The 19375-nt window shown below is 40.4% G+C and overlaps 1 protein-coding gene across 48 annotated transcripts in view; it reads right to left on the reverse strand.

Moving 5' to 3' along the window:
- Positions 1 to 302: 302 nt before the first annotated feature.
- RIMS2 (regulating synaptic membrane exocytosis 2) overlaps positions 303 to 19375 on the reverse strand; it is a 583792-nt gene continuing 564719 nt past the window's right edge. For all 48 annotated transcript variants that reach the window (XM_075825887.1, XM_075825888.1, XM_075825841.1 and 45 more), the window contains 5 exons: positions 10961 to 11102; positions 9220 to 9332; positions 7415 to 7516; positions 4780 to 4919; positions 303 to 3949 (listed from right to left, as the gene is read on the reverse strand). In XM_075825887.1, coding sequence (XP_075682002.1) covers positions 3731 to 3949; positions 4780 to 4919; positions 7415 to 7516; positions 9220 to 9332; positions 10961 to 11102 — 716 coding nt within the window. In that variant the 3' untranslated portion in view covers positions 303 to 3730. The remainder of the gene's footprint in view (positions 3950 to 4779; positions 4920 to 7414; positions 7517 to 9219; positions 9333 to 10960; positions 11103 to 19375) is intronic.

A 19375-nucleotide genomic window follows, 5' to 3' on the forward strand; every position in this document is an offset into this window, starting at 1 on the left:
AAAGAAAAAAACCTCCATAATGTGGTACGGCAGGGCCTAATAGAAGTCTATGAGTGGCGTATTACAGTTCTGAACAATTCGAAGGTTATATGGAGCCGTAAAACAGTAGTGTGCATTAACCCTTATATGTAAACAAGTATGGCGGGAGCCTACAGTTTTGGTTTTATTATTGTGGGTGATTTATCCAAATCATAATTTTTGCTGATGTGTGATGACTTCGGTCTTGATAATGGATAATAATATAATTTTTCTTCTTACAAGAATTCAAAACGGAAAAAATAAAACATCATAATCCAAACGTGTAAAGAAAATGTTTTATTTAAAGTGTTAAATACCACCATCGTAATTAATATGCTTTACATTAGTTGGTGCTCATTTGCAAGGCTAATCTGCCATATCACTCAACTGTAAATTCCTCTTGCTTTTAAAACGTACTATGTACAAGACTGCAGTAGTCACCGGGATAGTGCGAATACATGACTATACCATGGGCACAGCTGCAGACATTATGTGAAATAAAAAAAAAAATACATCAATTTTTTTTCTTTAAAATAAATACTGCATAATGATACTTATGTACAAATCTTATATACGGTCTTGTTCTCCCTATAAAAATTAGAAAGAAAAAAATGCATCTTGGGATTTTTATTTTCAGAAAATAACATATTACACTGCATTTTCAATACCAGAAATTGTTGCTGTTTTTATTTATGACATGATGATACTGTAGATGGTACTAATGTATATATATATATATATATATATATATATATATATATATATATATATATTCTCTTTTTGCTGGTTCACAGCCATCTAAATGAACTTTATTGACTCCATAATTCACTTCACATTTGGTAATCTATCTACCTCATCGATATACAACTATATCAATTTTAAAGGCAATTATATCATTGCCCCCGGGGGTTAGACTTAGTAGGCCTCATTTATCAAAACTGCTAACATAACTGTCCTTGCTGCCCATAGCAACCAATCAAAGTGCAGCTTTCATTTTTCCATAGCAGCTTAAGAAATTAAAGCTGAGCTCTGATTGGTTGCTATAGGCAATAAGGCCAGATTTTTTTCGTTAGTCAATTTTGATGAACAAGGTCTGCAATATTTTTAGAATTTTTTTTTCCTTTTTTTTTTTTTTTTTTTTAATTCCGCCAAATGATACTGGTGGGGGGGAGAGGATAAAGTATATTACTAATATTCTTCCATGAGCTGTCACATTCATATATTCATCATCGATGCGGTCTATGTGTGTGCTTGCGGATGTGTATCTTCATATACACACATTCTTATGCATAAACACATATATAAATATGCCTATTCACATTTGTGTACGTAAACACAAACTTACATGTAAGTATACCATATGTCTGCATATAAACAATTTACAGTATATGCACATAAAAAAAAATTCTATGTGCATTTTATGTCACTCTATTGTTCATTATGGGAAGAGGTAGAGAAACTATGACTCTCCAGCACATGTGGAGTTGTACGTTTTTACATGCCTTGCCACCCTACGGCTCGTATTCTGGGACTTGTAGTTGCACAAGAGCTGGAGAGCCAATGGCTACCTACGAATTTGGGAAAACAGGAAAAAAAAAAGGCAATATCATATTTCATCGGTATAAGCCGGGGAAATATATAATATATACTTCAAATTTCAAGTTGCAATACTCTCAACACACCCAAACACTTATTTTTGGTATCCATCATAGGAGGGGGAATGAACAGGGATGTCCTACAGAACTCAACAGTTGCGTTCCCAATATTGTGGGTTCACAAATATGGCAGCCAGAGCCCCGGTGGACAAATGTTCTATATATCAATATATATTTCTATAACAACCTCACTGTTATTACGTCACGAGCGTCATCAGCCAGACAAGACGTTTAGCCATTTCCAGCCAAGACACCGAGTGAACTGTCCGTAGTAACAAAGCGTTGGAAAAGTTAAACCTTCGTAGCACTGAAAATTAAAAGCGCAAGTAAAAACGTCACCTGGTATGATATAGAACTCTGACAAAGTGCAAAAAAGGGTGTCCGTTCTTTTAAAAATAGTGGATACTATAATGTTCCATGGTAGGAATTTCAGTTTTAACCCTCAAGATAACAATGCTTGGTGCTGATAAAGAATTGAAAGAGGTTTTTTTTGTTTTGTTTTTTAAATGGCCACGTAATTGTATCATTTATTTTTTTCCCATTAAGACTCAATTGGATGGTGAAAAAAATAGTTACCATGCACTGTACAAGATATTGCAAAAAAGTTCAAATATCTTCTATATCAAATACATGCTGAATTACCTTAGGTATTCTCAAGCCATGTTGCAAAAATAGTTTTCAACATGCTTGAAATAAAGAAAGCTCGCTATGCAATGGAAGCCAAGGAGGCTGGACGCTTCCATTCTTGCCAGGTCAAACTAGGTATTTTTTTTTTTTTTAAAGAATTCAAGAATGCAGGGTAAAAAGTCTGCAAAACCTTCTTTCAAACAAAGGCTAAAGGCGCAGTCATGGCACACCATGGGCAAAAGGGGGAGGGGATAAATGTGTGCGCCATTAACAGACCCTAAATAATGGAATCAGAAAAGAGTTCCGGGAGATACATGGGACTGGAGGACACAATGCAAAAAATTGGGGACCGGTGGGAGAAGAGATGAGAAACATGTACAATTTGCACATAATGTTAAACTTTACAAGGCTTGAACCTTTCACATTTAAATAAATTGTATATGTTACATTTATTTCTTGTCACATAAAGAGAATTTTTTGTAATATTTGCTAGAAAGAATTTTTTTATTCATCGTTTTAGTATACGTCTGCCAAAACACAGACCAGGATTGTTGTTTTGTTTGTTTTTTTGTCTGGTTTTTGTTTTTTTAAGAATGAAAAACGTGGTTCGTCGTTGTTTCACGCTGTTGCATTCTCTCCCCTTTAAAACCATGCACTAGTGAAATTTGCTCTGTTTAAAAAGAATATAAATAGTTGAAAATGGCTGTATCTTTTCGGTAATTTTTTTTTTTTTTTGCAAGTTGCAGCCCAAAGAAAATAATTTCAGTGTTCAAGTTAGATCCATGTCCATGCAAAATGAATTTAATAAAATAAAATGAATAAACAAAAAAAGTTTAGTTCCTTAATTATTGAGTAATCACGGACCAAAAAAATCTTCCCCCGGAGATATCAATTGGATTCCTTGGATGTTTATCCAGCATCTTCGGACTTGGGCCCATGTCAACTTCCACGATGTTCATCCTGAATAACACTGGTGCTCTGTCTTACGACGACTTCGTCCACTGTCTCACTGTTTACACAGAACTTTTTGGGTGGGTTCCCAGTCCTTGGTGGCAAATACAAAAAGAAAATTTTGCAACAATGTGATATGCCATTGTCGATGACTTTCGTTGCATGAAGCATTTCTTGTTTTTTTTCTAGTGTCAGTAATCCATGGCTTCAGATTCAACAAGAACCGAGCTTCACCGATCCCCAAACCTGTTGGTTAGCTCCACTCCACCTGAGAGCCTTCTATAGCGCACAATGTGTGCAACTTCCGCTGAGAACACAGGATCGCTCCTTATCCCTAGAAACAGGCTCAGAGGACACAACATTAAGCATGCAGTGTTTACCAGGGTGTGCGACCTGTCATATTTTGATTTCTTGTGATTTTAATTTTTGTTATTTTTTTTTGAAACGCTGGTTGCAGAGACAACAGTTTTTCACAGGTGCTATGACCGAGCATAAGAAGGTCCTGTGGAGCTATCCAGAGACGATTGGGATGCTCTTCGGGTTAAAGGAGCTAACGTTGGGTCTACTAGAGAGGAAGGGGGAAACAGTTTAAACCATCCAATCACCATATTGGACAGGTCCAGTTCATCTAATAGTATCTGTGCTACACCCATAAATGACTTGTGATCCATACGTCCATAGTCACCCCAAACAATTATCTGTTGAATTAAAAAAAAGAGATGATATAGATGAGATTCATCAGCCACAAATAACAAGTTTTTAACAATTGTGAGTTCTACTGCGAATACAGGGACTCCCTGCCAAAATACTGCCACGTGAAAGTGGCCTAACACTGATTTTGATTCTTGCTCTGTTGCTTAGCAACAAAGGATGTGGACAATGGGTGACACATTGAGGTCTCCAATCTTTTGCAAAGATCTTGATGTGTCACTCATGTTCAGTGCTGGTTGCTTGTAATCATACGTGACAATAGTACTTCCATTATATTGCCAGAAATCAAAATTAATGCACTATGGAGGCCTGGCGCATAGGCAGAGGAATCCAGCAAGGGGCATCATGTCTTCCTTTTAAAGCTATTTTGGGGATTGAACTAGTGGAATATGGAATTATCGGGAGTAAAAGGGTCATCTACCTCTTGACCAGGGCTGATCTTTAGCGATCGTCTTCTGTGTGCATGTGGCCAAGACACCAAAGACACAGCCATGCTGCAATGTTCAGTTGTGAGAACAGGCCCTAATGACTAGACCAGCCCCATTCCTCCAGTCCTTACTGTAGCCCTATTCAAAACATTTTCAGTAACTTACATTCGCAAAAACCTCCCTAGAGCTAAAAATCTACTCACAACGTTGGGATTTTCCCATCTTAAGCATTTATTGCATATCCACAGGATATATCATAAATGCCTGATAGGTGTGATGGTGCCACCTCTGGGACTTTAAGCTATCAGGAGAACGGGTGTTCAGTGACGCACATAAACCTTTTATCGTCAGGCCACAATCTCCATTCCTTTGAATAAAAGCCATGTTACCTGTAAGACTTTTCCTTGCGGTGATTCTTCAAAAGATAACAGTTGCTGGTATAAAGGCTCCAGCGTTTTTCTTGCTACTTTTGTTTTCTTTTTGGCTGTGCAGACTCCATTTTCTAAGAGATACACCTTTACATACGGTGCTACAGGATGACAGACAGACAGACAGACGTGGTGTTAGGCCAGGCTTATGCAGTATAAACGATGCCCCCCAGAGGCAAAAAACATGTGAAAAATGACATATCAATGGAAAGCTCCATTTATCAGTTTGAATAATGACGTTATCACAACTTCTCATTCCAATTGGTGTACAGAGCAAATGATAGGACACCGAGAGATTCATTAGCTAAATGTTTTCAGAATATGACGGAGCTCAGAGGATAAATGCAGAGATTATCCTAACAAATAAAGTCAATTAATAACGGAGTATTTGAGCATGTTTGCAATCCACTAAGGGCTATGTTAGTTTGTGTCCTATAGCTGTTCTTTCTGTATTTTTAGTAGTCACAAATGTTGCCCTGCCAATTTGCAGATACAGTACAATATACTAGGCGTTCTTTATTTAAAGGGGTATTCTGACCATATATTCATAGAAAACCTCATAAATGTCTGACAGTAGGGCATCCATGACCCCACAGGACCAATGGTGTCTGAGAATCGGAGGAGACAAAAATTGTATGCCTATGGTCAGAATTTTCCTTTAAATATATTTATTTTTACATGTGAATAAAAATGGTGTCATTGACAATATGTGACTATATTACTAGTGAGTAGTCAATGGTAGAGAACTGTTCCCACTGTAATCACAGCTAAATACAGAACTGTTTCATGGTCACTACCAGTCACCATGCCCAAAAAAGTGGTGATAGGTTTTCTATACAATGGTGCAATGATGAATGGAGCAGTCTAAATGTCACTCTCCGCGGTCTGCCCGCCCACACCTTTCGGAAGCAGTGACAGTATGGTGTGTAATTACGCTTAGTTGTATCGTATATCAGTATATTAAAAATGTGTCATTTAATATATTGCTAAATTGTGATTCTTAGGCCCCATGCACACGACCGTGCATTTGCGTCAGTATACTATCCGCAATTACGGAGCAGCAATTGCGGATAGTATAGGGCACATTATATCCTATGAGCCAATGCACACAACCGTGGTTTCCCTGGTCCGTGCATTGACCGGAGCCCGGACCGAAAAAAAATAGGACATATTATTTTACGGGCTGCATTTGCGGTTTGGGCTCATTAAAGTCAATGCACTTTTGTGTGTGCACGGTCCGTGATTGCGGATATCCCGCGGATGACACTCCTCGGGCCGTCTGTACCATAATCACGGACTGTGCACACCTCTACGGTCATGCAAATGAGGCCTTACTGTAGACACCCTGAGTCTTCAAGCGGTTTTCAAGTCAATTTAGATAAAGTAATTGTATGATTACATTTTATGTAACCTTCTAATATACCTTGTGTTTCAATTCCTCACCATTTTCAAGATCTCTGTTGGGCTATAGTCACACTTGCGTTGTATAATCTGTTACTATGATCCGTTTTTAGTTCAGAATAAGGATAAAAATGGATCAGTTAAAAATCCAATTGAAATCAAAATAAGTCTATGTTCACATCTGCGTCAGAGGCTCCGTTACGGGCCCTTGTCGTAGATCCGGCAAGGTTTACTGGAGACAAAAGCGCAGCATGCTGCACTTATGTGTCCGGTAAAATCACGGACACCCCAACGGAAAGCCGACAGAACCTATTAAAGTCAATGGGTTCCATCGCCAACCGGCGGTGTCCGTTGTGCAACGGAACTGTTGGTTCCGCTATCCCCTTGTTCTGCTCCTCTAACGGAGCAGAACGGAATGTAAGAACGCAGGTGTGAACAGAGCCTAACGGATGCAAATGGATTACAATCGGTTTGTATGCGTTTTACATTGACACGAATGATAAAAATAACCCATCCGTTAGACCTTCCTTTTTTTTAAATCCATTGGATCCATTTTTATCCTTATTCTTATTTAAAAGCATATCAGAGTAAAGCCTTAGCTGTCAGTGAGTGTAAACATTTGCACACCCAAGTCCTGCTCACAGCTGACTGTTTGTTACAAGGTATAAAGTCTGGGCAATCCTCTGTGAGGTAAACACAGCAGCACACATCTCTCTCCTGTACTGGACACCAGGCTAATGGCTTTCACTGACACAGACATATTGTGACAAACACTCAGCTGTTTCAACAGAACTAGGTCAGAACAGATTTTCATCCTCTAGATGCAAATATGAATGCTTTCATTCACTGACAACAAGCAGACATTTTGAAATAGTGAGAAATGTATACTATATTAGAAAGTTGAGTAACATTTCATTATATAATGATTAACGCTTTATTTACGTTAGACTGAACACATTTATCCCCCTATATAGGATATGCTCTATAATAATAATTATAAAAAATATTAGTATTAATAATAAAAAATATAAATTCGATTTTATATGAATTTCTATCTGAACTTGCATTGAAAATTAATTTTAGGTGTTTAATATAAATAGTTATTAATGTAAATGGTGGCTGTAGCCAGACTGCGGTGTAAGTGACACATGGAGGTAACGTTCGTTCTGTTTCCATCTGGAAATGTTGCGATCACCTGGCAGTGTCTTTGATCCTGGTTTTACAACGAGACCCCGAGCTCTTATAACCTCCACTTCTAACTGTCCCTTCTTGTCCATCATTCCAACCTGGATGTCACCTACAAGAAACACACAGAAGACAGGTATGAGCAACTTTGTTAACGGACCCGCAGCAAATGTATCTCAATTCTTTTACTACACCGTTACACCAAACGGCCCATTTGAAATTGAATTCCTAGTAGTTTCAGGAAACATTGTCATGTCACCCGATTCTGAGTGACACCAAGGGTGGATGTACCATTGAGGCCGATGATGTGGCTACTGGAGAGGAGTGGGCCCAGCCCTGGTTGTTCCATCCCTTTTGCTACAGGCTGGTGAGAGACTGTGCTAAACTTACCTCTCCAGAGAAACTGGAAAACAAGGCAGAAGGGATTTGGCCCAATGGTGAGGTAAAGGCCCTTAGAGAGAAAACAAACACCAGGCGCTTCTGTCCCGGGTGCTAAAACTAGGCATCATAAAGGGGGCCCTTTAAATCTTGCCATGGGGCTTCCTCTCTTCTTTTTACACAACAAAATGACACGTGGCCTCTTGGTAAGTCTTCTACACAAGTCAAAAATACGAGGGGGCCTCAGGTGTCACTGTTTCTCTGTTGCTTAGACCTTATTCACACAAACATTTTTCTTGTCAGTGTGCTGTCCATTTTAACAACTGACCCAATAAAGTCTATGGGTGCTAAAAAATAAAAATAAAAAAATTGGACAGCACACGGATGACATCTAACCAGTAAAATGTATCCCCCAAGAAGCCTCAGTGAGGGGTTGATTTTGACAATGTGAGGGTGGAGGAGTAATTTAGCTTAAAGGAGTTTTTCCATCTAGGATATTTATGGTCTTATCTACAGGATATGCCATAAATGTTAGATAGATGCAGGTCCTGCACCTATCTGTAGAACGGGGTCCCTTAAACCCCGTTCTACCTTTCTCAGCTCCCGTTGCCTCCCGGCCACTTCCTGATTAGATGGTTGGGATTACGAAAACAGCGTAGCTGGCTGTTTCAGTAACTCCCATAGAAATGAATGGCAGTTACACAAGCAGCGTAGCACGCGAGCAACGCTGTTTTCGTCACTCCCGATTATCTAATCAGGAAGTGGCCGAGAGGCAGCGGGAACCGAGAAATTGAAAACGGGGTTTAGGGGGCCCCGTTCTACAGATAGGTGCAGGTCCCAGAGGTGGATCCCACTTCTATCTGACATTTATGGCATATCCTGTGGATATGCCATAAGTGTCCAAGATGGGCAATCCCCTTTAACGTTATACTGAAACCCTTTTAGAAAACTATTAGTAACGGATAAGTAAAGGTTTTGTCCACAGTAGCGAATGAGATATCAGCTTTTATTTTTCAAGTGAACGTTAGAGGATAGAAGCAGTGACTTGGTTCATTGCTGTTGGCAACACCTCCATTATTCCTTTGCATTGCCTCTAAATCCTGCTTAGGGTCCATGAACACGGGCATCTGTATATCGGCATATGGAGTCCCTAAGGGTCTGTAGTAGAGACGTGTAGGAATGCCGTATGGAGCCTCTGTGAGGAGAATATCACTATAATATGGATTTTTTTTGGAACATGGCATCATTTTTTTTTATATCTCCAGAACCCCTGTGTCTAGTACATTATTTCATCCCTAGTTAGTTCTGAAAAAGTGAGAACTAAGAACAGTCTGACTGGAGATTATACTGTAAATGTGAACATGGATGATGGGATTCCTAGTGTAACAATCTGTAGGATTTTCTTTATGAATTCTGGAAGAATAGAAAATAACATACCCATAGACGGAGTAGCTAAGGTCTGTCGTCCAACTAATTGTGCAGGACCAAGTCCATCGAGGAACTCGCTGAACTGGCTGTCAGACCCCAACCGGACCCCAGGAAATATTAGGCTGTGGAAAAACAAAGATGATCATTAAAAATATTAGCATAGAAATGTAGTTGTGCTGAATTTGTAATTTGTCACAAAGCATGGCGATATATGTGACTTTCTGTAGAACCGCAATACAAAATACTGTAGACTGTAGGTGGCCAATTTAGGCCCATCCAAGAGCCAGTTTGACATTTAGGGTATGTTCACACGTACACGTCCGATACGCCTGAAATTACGGAGCTGTTTTCAGGAGTAAACAGCTCCGGAATTTCAGACGTAATGGCAAGTGCAGGCGTTTTTCGCTGCATCCATTACGGACATAATTGGAGCTGTTTTTCTATGGAGTCAATGGAAAACGGCCCCAATTATGTCCCAAGAAGTGACAGGCACGTAAAAAAAATGACAGTCGGCACAGAACATCGTAAAACCCATTTAAATGAATGGGCAGATGTTTGCCGGCGCATTGGAGGCGTATTTTCGGACGAAATTCGAGGTTAAAACGCCCGAATTACGTCCGTAAATAGGGTGTGTGAACCCAGCCTTATAGTTGTAGTAAATTTCTTGGCGCATTGGCTACCTCCCTTCTGGGAGTAGTCGCTGCCTCAGGGAGTTTTCACAAAGCACAGACTATAATGCTGAGTTCACACAACCTATTTTCAGGCGTAATGGAGGCGTTTTATGCCTCGAATTACGTCTGAAAAAACGGCTCCAATACGTCGGCAAACATCTGCCCATTACTTTCAATGGGCTTTACGATGTACTGTGCCGACGACCTGTCATTTTACGCGTTGCTGTCAAAAGACGGCACGTAAAACTACAGCCTCGTCAAAAGAAGTGCAGGACACTTCTTGGGACATAATTGGAGCCGTTTTTCATTGACTATTGAAAACAGCTCCAAAAACGCCTCAAAAAACGCCTGAAAAGAAGCCTCAAAAGAAGCTCCAAATTTAATTTTCAGCTTCAAAAACGCCTGAAAATCCGAGGCCGTTTTCTCTGAAATCAGCTCCGTATTTTCAGACGTTTTTTGTTAAGCGTGTGAATATACCCTTATAGCTCAGTCTAGCATTATATTATTGTGCGATTGTCATGATATGACATCCACCTGCCCCTTTATAGAATTGCTGCTCTCATGTTCACTTATGTGGCAAAGTGACTTTGGAATCTTTAAGAAAAAAATGGTGGCATGTTTCCATGTTTGCCATATTACGAAGGTATTTTTTCTTAGAAGTATTGCTTTAAAGTGAAAATGCATTGCCTCATAGAGGCACCATATGGTGGTCCACAGAGTACCTATGGCTCCTAGTCCACATTGAGGTTTTTGGCACTGATTTTGACACAGAAACTGCATCAGAATCAGCGGCAAAAAACACCCCAAATCTCCCTCCATTCATCTATCTTGGAGCGTTTTCCGCTTCTAAACCCTTATTGAAATCAATGGGAGGCAGAAAAAACCGCTCTTCATTTGGAGCATTTTTTGGACACTTGCATTTCAGAATTTGCCGCAAATATCCTGAAGGAATTTTGATGCAGCTTTTTTTCTGCCTGACAAAAACCTCCGTGTGAACTAGGTCTAATACTGTGTGCAAGTACCCTAAAAGTAAATATAGGAGAATATCCACATTTTATCAGCGGTGAGCTGACACTTACTTTCCCTCTGAGCTGTAACTGTTCATACTTCCATCATTAGACTCTCGACTTGCTTGTCTAGTCATCCAATTCCGCATCTCTACTGCTAGGCCCGTCTCCGTACTTCTCTGGATCGTGCTTTTCAACTTCTTGCCTCCAACTTCTGCCAAAAAGAAGAAATAAAACATTTTGTTTAGAAACTTCAACCCTGAACCACATCCCCTCCTCCGCACTATAGAGCCTTGTTTATCAATACTGTCTAAGAGCAAAAAAGGGCATTGTTGCTTGTGCCTTGAATAGCAAGTGTTTCCTGAGTAGCTGAGTAAGGGGGAGGGCTTAGCTGTTACCAGGTGGTATAAATCAGGCCTCACTACTCTGTAGAGCCTGCCCTGTGCCTTGAATAGCAAGTGGTTTGTATATTAAGTGGAGTTCCAAAAACCGGAGTTCAAAAGAGGAGTTAAAGCCCAAGTAAGTGCTCTTCTACTTCTTTATCTTTTTGGTTAACACCTGTTCGCTGTTTTTTTGTAACTGGGATAATGGACAGCAAGATTGGAGGTTTTCTTCAGTGCACAGTTTGCCATATGTATGCACGACTGGAGCCGGAGTTCCAGGGTGAATATCTCTGTGGCAGATGTGAGCATGTTGTTCACCTGGAAGCTCGTATTAGAGATCTGGAGGAGCAGAATGCAACACTGAGGAGGATAGACAATTTTGAACGGAGCTTGCTGCTCACAGAGCATGCAGTTAGTGGGTTACAACTGGAGGGTGAAGACATGGGTGAGCAGGATCAGGTAAGTAGCTGGGTTAATGTAGTTAGGGGCAGTAGAAAGGGGTCAAAGACAAGGAAGGCCGATCCGGTTTCTGACATTCCAGGCAAAATTGCCAAGTTGGGTGATGATGCGAGGGTGTCAGTCTCAGAAATGGCAGCCCTAGTGGATACTGATCTCCCTAACAGCCGGGAGAACAGCCCAGCTAGTAGTCGGCGGGATGGTAATGCAGGTAAGCCAAGACAATTGATAGTCGTAGGGGATTCTATAATCAGGAAGACGGATAGAATTATTTGTCGCCAAGACCACCTCAACCGAATGGTTTGCTGTCTCCCTGGTGCCAGGGTTCGGCATGTGGTGGAACGGGTGGACAAATTGCTGGGAGGGGCTGGTGATGATCCAGCTGTCGTGGTCCATGTCGGTACCAACGACAGAATAAATGGTAGGTGGAGGAGCCTTAAGAATAATTTTAAAGAACTAGGCTACAAGCTGAAGGGAAGGACCTCCAAGGTTGTATTCTCAGGAATACTGCCTGTGCCATGCGCATCACAGGAAAGACAGCGGGAGCTCAGGGAGTTAAATGCATGGCTGAAGTCTTGGTGTAGAGGAGAAGGATTTGGGTTCCTAGAGCACTGGGCTGACTTTTCATTGGGGTACAAACTGTATTCTGCAGATGATTTGCACCTAAATGGAAGGGGGTCCGCTGTGCTGGGGGAGAGAATTCTAGCTGGGGTGGCGGAGTATTTAAACTAGGGCTGAGGAGGGAGGTCAATGTAGAAAAAAAAGGGGTAGCCAGGTTAGAGAGGGGTCAGACTATATTGGTGGGGGGAGAAACAGAATGTGGGGAGAGGACTAGACAACAGGATAAGGAGATCCTTTCGTTACAAAACATCAGTGTAAATAAAAAGGACCGATTAATGTCAAATCACATTTCTGATAATAAAAGTGAAAAACTGACAGGCAAGTTAAAGTGTATGTTCACAAATGCCAGAAGTCTAGCAAGTAAAATGGGGGAGCTGGAGGCCTTGATACTGGAAGAAAATATAGATATAGTTGGTGTTGCTGAAACATGGCTGGACTCTTCACATGACTGGGCTGTAAATCTACAGGGTTTTACACTTTTTCGTAAAGACAGGACAAATAGGAAAGGTGGTGGTGTATGTCTGTATGTGAGAAGTGATATGAAGGCGAGTGTGAAAGAGACAATAGTGGGTGAAGACTGTGAGGAGGTTGAAACCTTGTGGGTGGAACTAGAAAGGGAGGTAAACACTGAAAAAATTACTTTTGGTGTAATCTATAGACCCCCCAATATAACTGAGGAGATGGAAGTTCAGCTATATAAACAGATGGAGCGGGCTGCACAGGCGGGTACTGTAGTGATAATGGGAGATTTTAATTTCCGGGATATTAATTGGTGTCATGGTTCGGCTTCAACTGCAAAGGGGAGACATTTCCTCAACCTGTTGCAGGAAAATTTTATGGGCCAGTTTGTGGAAGACCCGACTAGAGGTGAAGCTCTGTTGGATCTGGTCATTTCTAATAATGCAGATCTTGTTGGGAATGTCAATGTTCGTGAAAACCTCGGTAACAGTGATCACAATATAGTTACATTTTACCTATACTGTAAAAAACAAACGCAGGCTGGGAGGGCAAAAACATTTAATTTTAAGAAAGCCAATTTCCCCAGGATGAGGGCTGCAATTCAGGATATGGACTGGGAAGAACTAATGTCAAATAATGGAACAAATGATAAATGGGAGATTTTCAAATCTACTTTGAGTTATTATAGTGCAAAATTTATTCCTACAGGTAATAAGTATAAACGACTCAAATTAAACCCCACATGGCTTACACCTTCTGTGAAAGGGGCAATACATGACAAAAAAAGGGCATTTAAAAAATACAAATCTGAGGGTACAGCTGTAGCCTTTGTAAAATATAAAGAGCTTAATAAAATCTGTAAAAATGTAATAAAATTAGCAAAAATACAAAATGAAAGGCAGGTGGCCAAGGATAGTAAAACAAATCCTAAAAAATTCTTCAAGCATATAAATGCAAAAAAGCCAAGGTCTGAACATGTAGGACCCCTAGATAGTGGTAATGGGGAGTTGATCACAGGGGATCAAGAGAAGGCAGAGTTACTAAATGGGTTCTTTAGCTCTGTATATACAACTGAAGAAGGAGCAGCTGATGTAGCCGGTGCCAGTGCTGTTAATATATCGGCTGATATACTGAATTGGATGAATGTAGAGATGGTCCAAGCTAAATTAAATAAAATAAATGTGCACAAGGCTCCGGGACCAGATGGGTTACACCCTAGAATTCTTAAAGAGCTTAGTTCAGTTATTTCTGTCCCCCTTTTCATAATATTCAGAGAATCTCTAGTGACTGGTATAGTGCCAAGGGACTGGCGCAGGGCAAATGTGGTGCCTATTTTCAAAAAGGGCTCTAGGTCTTCCCCGGGTAATTATAGACCAGTAAGCTTAACATCCATCGTGGGGAAAATGTTTGAGGGGCTATTGAGGGACTATATACAGGATTATGTGACAATAAATAGCATTATAAGTGACAGCCAGCATGGTTTTACTAAGGACAGAAGTTGTCAAACTAACCTAATCTGTTTTTATGAAGAGGTAAGCAGAAGTCTAGACAGAGGGGCCGCTGTGGATTTAGTGTTTTTGGACTTTGCAAAGGCATTTGACACTGTCCCCCATAGACGCCTAATGGGTAAATTACGGACTATAGGTTTAGAAAATATAGTTTGTAATTGGATTGAGAATTGGCTCAAGGACCGTATCCAGAGAGTTGTGGTCAATGATTCCTTCTCTGAATGGTCACCGGTTATAAGTGGTGTACCCCAGGGTTCAGTGCTGGGACCACTATTATTCAACTTATTTATTAATGATATAGAGGATGGGATTAATAGCACTATTTCTATTTTTGCAGATGACACCAAGCTATGTAATATAGTTCAGACTATGGAAGATGTTCATGAATTACAGGCAGATTTAAACAAACTAAGTGTTTGGGCGTCCACTTGGCAGATGAAGTTTAATGTAGATAAATGTAAAGTTATGCATCTGGGTACCAACAACCTGCATGCATCATATGTCCTAGGGGGAGCTACACTGGCGGATTCACTTGTTGAGAAGGATCTGGGTGTTCTTGTAAATCATAAACTCAATAACAGCATGCAGTGTCAATCAGCTGCTTCAAAGGCCAGCAAGATATTGTCGTGTATTAAAAGAGGCATGGACTCGCGGGACAGAGATGTAATATTGCCACTTTACAAAGCATTAGTGAGGCCCCATCTAGAATATGCAGTCCAGTTCTGGGCTCCAGTTCATAGAAAGGATGCCCTGGAGTTGGAAAAAATACAAAGAAGAGCAACGAAGCTAATAAGGGGCATGGAGAATTTAAGTTATGAGGAAAGATTGAAAGAATTAAACCTATTTAGCCTTGAAAAAAGACGACTAAGGGGGGACATGATTAACTTATATAAATATATTAATGGCACATACAAAAAATATGGTGATATCCTGTTCCTTGTAAAACCCCCTCAAAAAACAAGGGGGCACTCCCTCCGTCTGGAGAAAAAAAGGTTCAAGCTGCAGAGGCGACAAGGCTTCTTTACAGTAAGAACGGTGAATTTATGGAATAGCCTACCGCAGGAGCCGTCACAGCAGGGACAGTAGATGGCTTTAAAAAAGGGTTAGATAATTTCCTAGAACAAAAAAATATTCGCTCCTATGTGTAGAAATTTTTCCTTCCCTTTTCCCTTCCCTTGGTTGGACTTGATGGACATGTGTCTTTTTTCAGCCGTACTAACTATGTAACTATGTAACCAATCAAAGTGCAGTTTTCATTTCTTAAAAAGCTCTGGACAAATGAAAGCTGCACTGTGATTGGTTGCTATGGGTAACAAGGCCTGTTTTCCTCTTTTTGAAAGTTTTGATAAATGACGCCCTAATGTACTTTGCAGGCCTGGTGGAAATGAAAGAATTACAGAAATACTTCTAAGTTAGACTCTGTTCACATCGGCGCTAGCTTTTCCGTAATTCTGTTCCATCAGAGGAACAGAACAACAGGAAAAGAATCTGTCGCATGACGGAAAGCAACGGCGCCTAACTGCGCTATTTTGACAGTGAAAATCAACGGAAGAACAGAGCCTTATTAGTCTTAGGGCCTATTCACACCTGCACCAGTGTTTCTGTTGTTCTTCTCCATCAGAGGAGCAGAACAACGAAAATACCGGAAAAGCCGATTTCATTGCATGATGGACATCTGCGACCAATGGAACCGATTGACTTTAACGGGTTCTGTCAGGTTTCTGTCATGGGGTCTGTGGTTTTACCAGAAACAATAGCGCAGCATGCTGTGCTATTGTTGCCGTCATTTTCAGCCAGATCTGTGACGGAACCTGGAACGCAAATGTGAACGAGGCCTTTATAACGTCCAAGTCAAAAACACAACAATCAAAATAAACATGTCAATCTGTAAATTTAATTCCACTGTTTTATAATTATTTTGGGTAGTTGATTGGTTGAAAACAATATTGCGATCATTGTAAAAACCCAGCTTTCCTAGACACCCAGAAAAATCTCATAAAATCTACATACTGTATGCAGTGAATTATACCACAATCCTATGCGTCGAAACATTTAAGAAGGTCTGCCATTCAGGAGTCTGGAAAAGCTGGGTGACCATTCCCATGTGAGGCCTAATACCGGCTATATTGGTTGTCACCAAGCTTTCCCAGATCCAGAAATAACAAAGAAACTACTGAATTTAATACCTTTACAGCTTACTGCTGTTTTTTATTTTAGGGGGATATGGAGTAGTCGTCATGTTGACAATTTTTGGAATAAGGAACATGACAGTATCTGGTTCTCATGACATTAGACCCTGCATAGCAGTGGTCTCCAATATGGGGTTCTCCAGCTTTGCGGTACTACAACTCCCAGCATGTTATGACAGCTTTTCAGTGCATGCTGAGAGTTGTAGTGTTGCATCAGTTGGAAAGACAGGAGGTTGGAGACCATTGCTATACAGCTTGACAGCCGTAGGGCATATTCATATAACAAGACAAACATCTCAGTCGACGCTATTGATTCCGTAAAAAAACCCAAAAACGAATACCTTACGGAATGGAGACAAACGGAAACCATTAGCAACAGAAGCATTACCATTGAAATCAATGGTAATGCATACGGAAGTCATGCTTTCCGTTGAGGAGTCCCTCTGACGGAAAGGTCTGACGGAACCGATCAACGGAAACTGAATGCTGATGTGAACAGGCCCTAAGACAGTGTTACGATTCTCATGTGTGCGGGAACAGTAAGACGCATACAACCGAGCATGAGTACATTGTACACTATATACATTACTGAGGACTGGGGTCTTGTCATATGGAGTCCACTGTCCCGTAATAACCACCCAATAACTACGGTCGTCTCTACAGAAACCCGGCTGCACGAACAATCGCGTAGCCACAAGGTTGGATGTGCGGATTTAGGTATAGACACGAAATAGAACACAGAAGCAGTTTTTAACCACTTCCACCGTCTTGATGGTGACATACACAGCGCCAAATTACTAAATCATAGTTAAATATATAATGCTGGAAGTGGCAGTGCGGTTTCCTAGGTTACTCCCAGTAGTTACGCAATTGATCTTATGATCACTGTGCGTTAATTACTTATATGGGTATATTGATTTGGTACGGTCAAAATGCGTTTTTTGCTGTGATTCTGGGAAAAATCACGACAAAAAAATAAATAAAAATCTGATTTAAACGACTATGTGAATACACCCCATCAGAGCTGCTGGGTCTTGCTTCACCCTGATGATTTATTTATTTCCCGTCGTGTATATAGTGCCACCATATTCCGCAGCCCTATACACATCATTAACATTCACATAGGTTTATTTTTCCTACTGGGTGCAGTCTTCTAAAACACATACAACTAGTGCAAAGGAAAAGTAGAAAAGTTGCCCATAGCAACCAATTAGGTTGCTGCATTCATATTCCAAAGAGCCCCTGAAAAATGAGAGCTGCAATCTAATTGGTTGCTATTAACAACTACTCCATTTTTCTTTTCTGCCCCAAATTGTCTTGACTCTGGGCCTTGTGGGGGAAGATTGAAGCTGCCTTATTCAGAGCGGGCTCTCACTGCCGCAATGCAAGCCCTATAACCGGCACGGGGAGGCAGAATTGGCACAGGGGGTATATTGAAAGGCAGTGCTTTGCCCCAAATGCTGCCCCACTTTATAAAAGTGTAGGGCCGGGTTTACACGAGCATGTTCTTTTTTTTTTTTAAGACTGGCGCAATCTAATACATCTCCCCCATAGTATTTACATAACAATTTCATTATACCTCAACTATCCACGCAGAACTGCTGAACAAGGTGTTTTTTTTTTTCTTGCTCCAGTGCATGTAAAATTAAAAAAATATCCTACCGTTTTGTGCATACACTTCTTTAGCAGACTTATGTATACAAAGGCAGCAGCAACCTCGGTGTACATAAGTCTGCATAGGAGCTGTGTAAGCAAAACGGTAGAATACGTTTTATTTAGACTATTTGCAATGCTACTTCATTTTTTGTGAAAGAATGGTAGCAATACAATTTTTTTTAAAAAATGTTCATTAAAGTGTAGCTAAATGTTCAGCAAACTTCTGACATGTCATAGTGACATGTCAGAAGTTTGTATTGGTGGGGGTCCAAGTGCTGAGACCCCCACCAATCGCTAGAACGAAGCAGCTGAAGCGCTCGTGTGAGGTCTCAGCCGCTTCGTGTCTGTTCGGCTTTTTCCGGAAATAAATGTATGGTGTACTGACTCAATAGAAAGTCTATGAGCCCATACTTCGATACATCGACTTTCTGGAAAAAGCCGAACAGACACGAAACGGCTGAGCGCTCACACGAGCACTTCAGCTGTTTCGTTCTAGCGATTGGTGGGAGTCTCAGTGCTTGGACCCCCACCAATACAAACTTCTGACATGTCAGAAGTTTGACGAACATTTTTTAGCTACACTTTAAATATATTTATTTATTAGAAACGTAACATTTTTTGTATGCATTTTTACATCTAATATGCAAATTTGGATTAAAGATGCTATAAAATGCAACACTAATGCACATGTAGAAAACAAAACTCCTCACAAAAATACAAGCACATATCAAGGAACATGTTTTTTTCTGTATACACACAACCTCTTGTTTGAATATTGCCATGGGTTGTGTCATATGAGGATGTTCTGTACAGTCGGGATGAGGTGGTATTTAAATTGAGAATTTTTTTTTATTTCCTTATGGCCAGGATCACACACACAGTTTTAATGTAGATTTTGATGCAGTTTTTTGAGCCAAAGCCAGAAGGAAGGTATATATATATATATATATATATATATACATATATATATATATATATATATATATATATATAAAAAAAAAGACTGATGATTCTCCTTTCTTTTGAGTCTATTCCTGTGTTTGGCTCAAAAAACGGAGCCCAAAACTGCACCAAAACCGATAGAGATCCTGACCTTAAGCCTCATGCACACGAACGTATTTTTTTCCTCCCGTAAATACTGGCGTAAATACGGGTCCGTTGTCACCAGTTTCCACCCGTATTTACGGGCACGTTTTCGCTGCACTAATCGGCAGC

The sequence above is a fragment of the Rhinoderma darwinii genome, chromosome 5, assembly GCF_050947455.1.
Source record: "Rhinoderma darwinii isolate aRhiDar2 chromosome 5, aRhiDar2.hap1, whole genome shotgun sequence".
NCBI classification, from domain to species: Eukaryota; Metazoa; Chordata; class Amphibia; order Anura; family Rhinodermatidae; genus Rhinoderma; species Rhinoderma darwinii.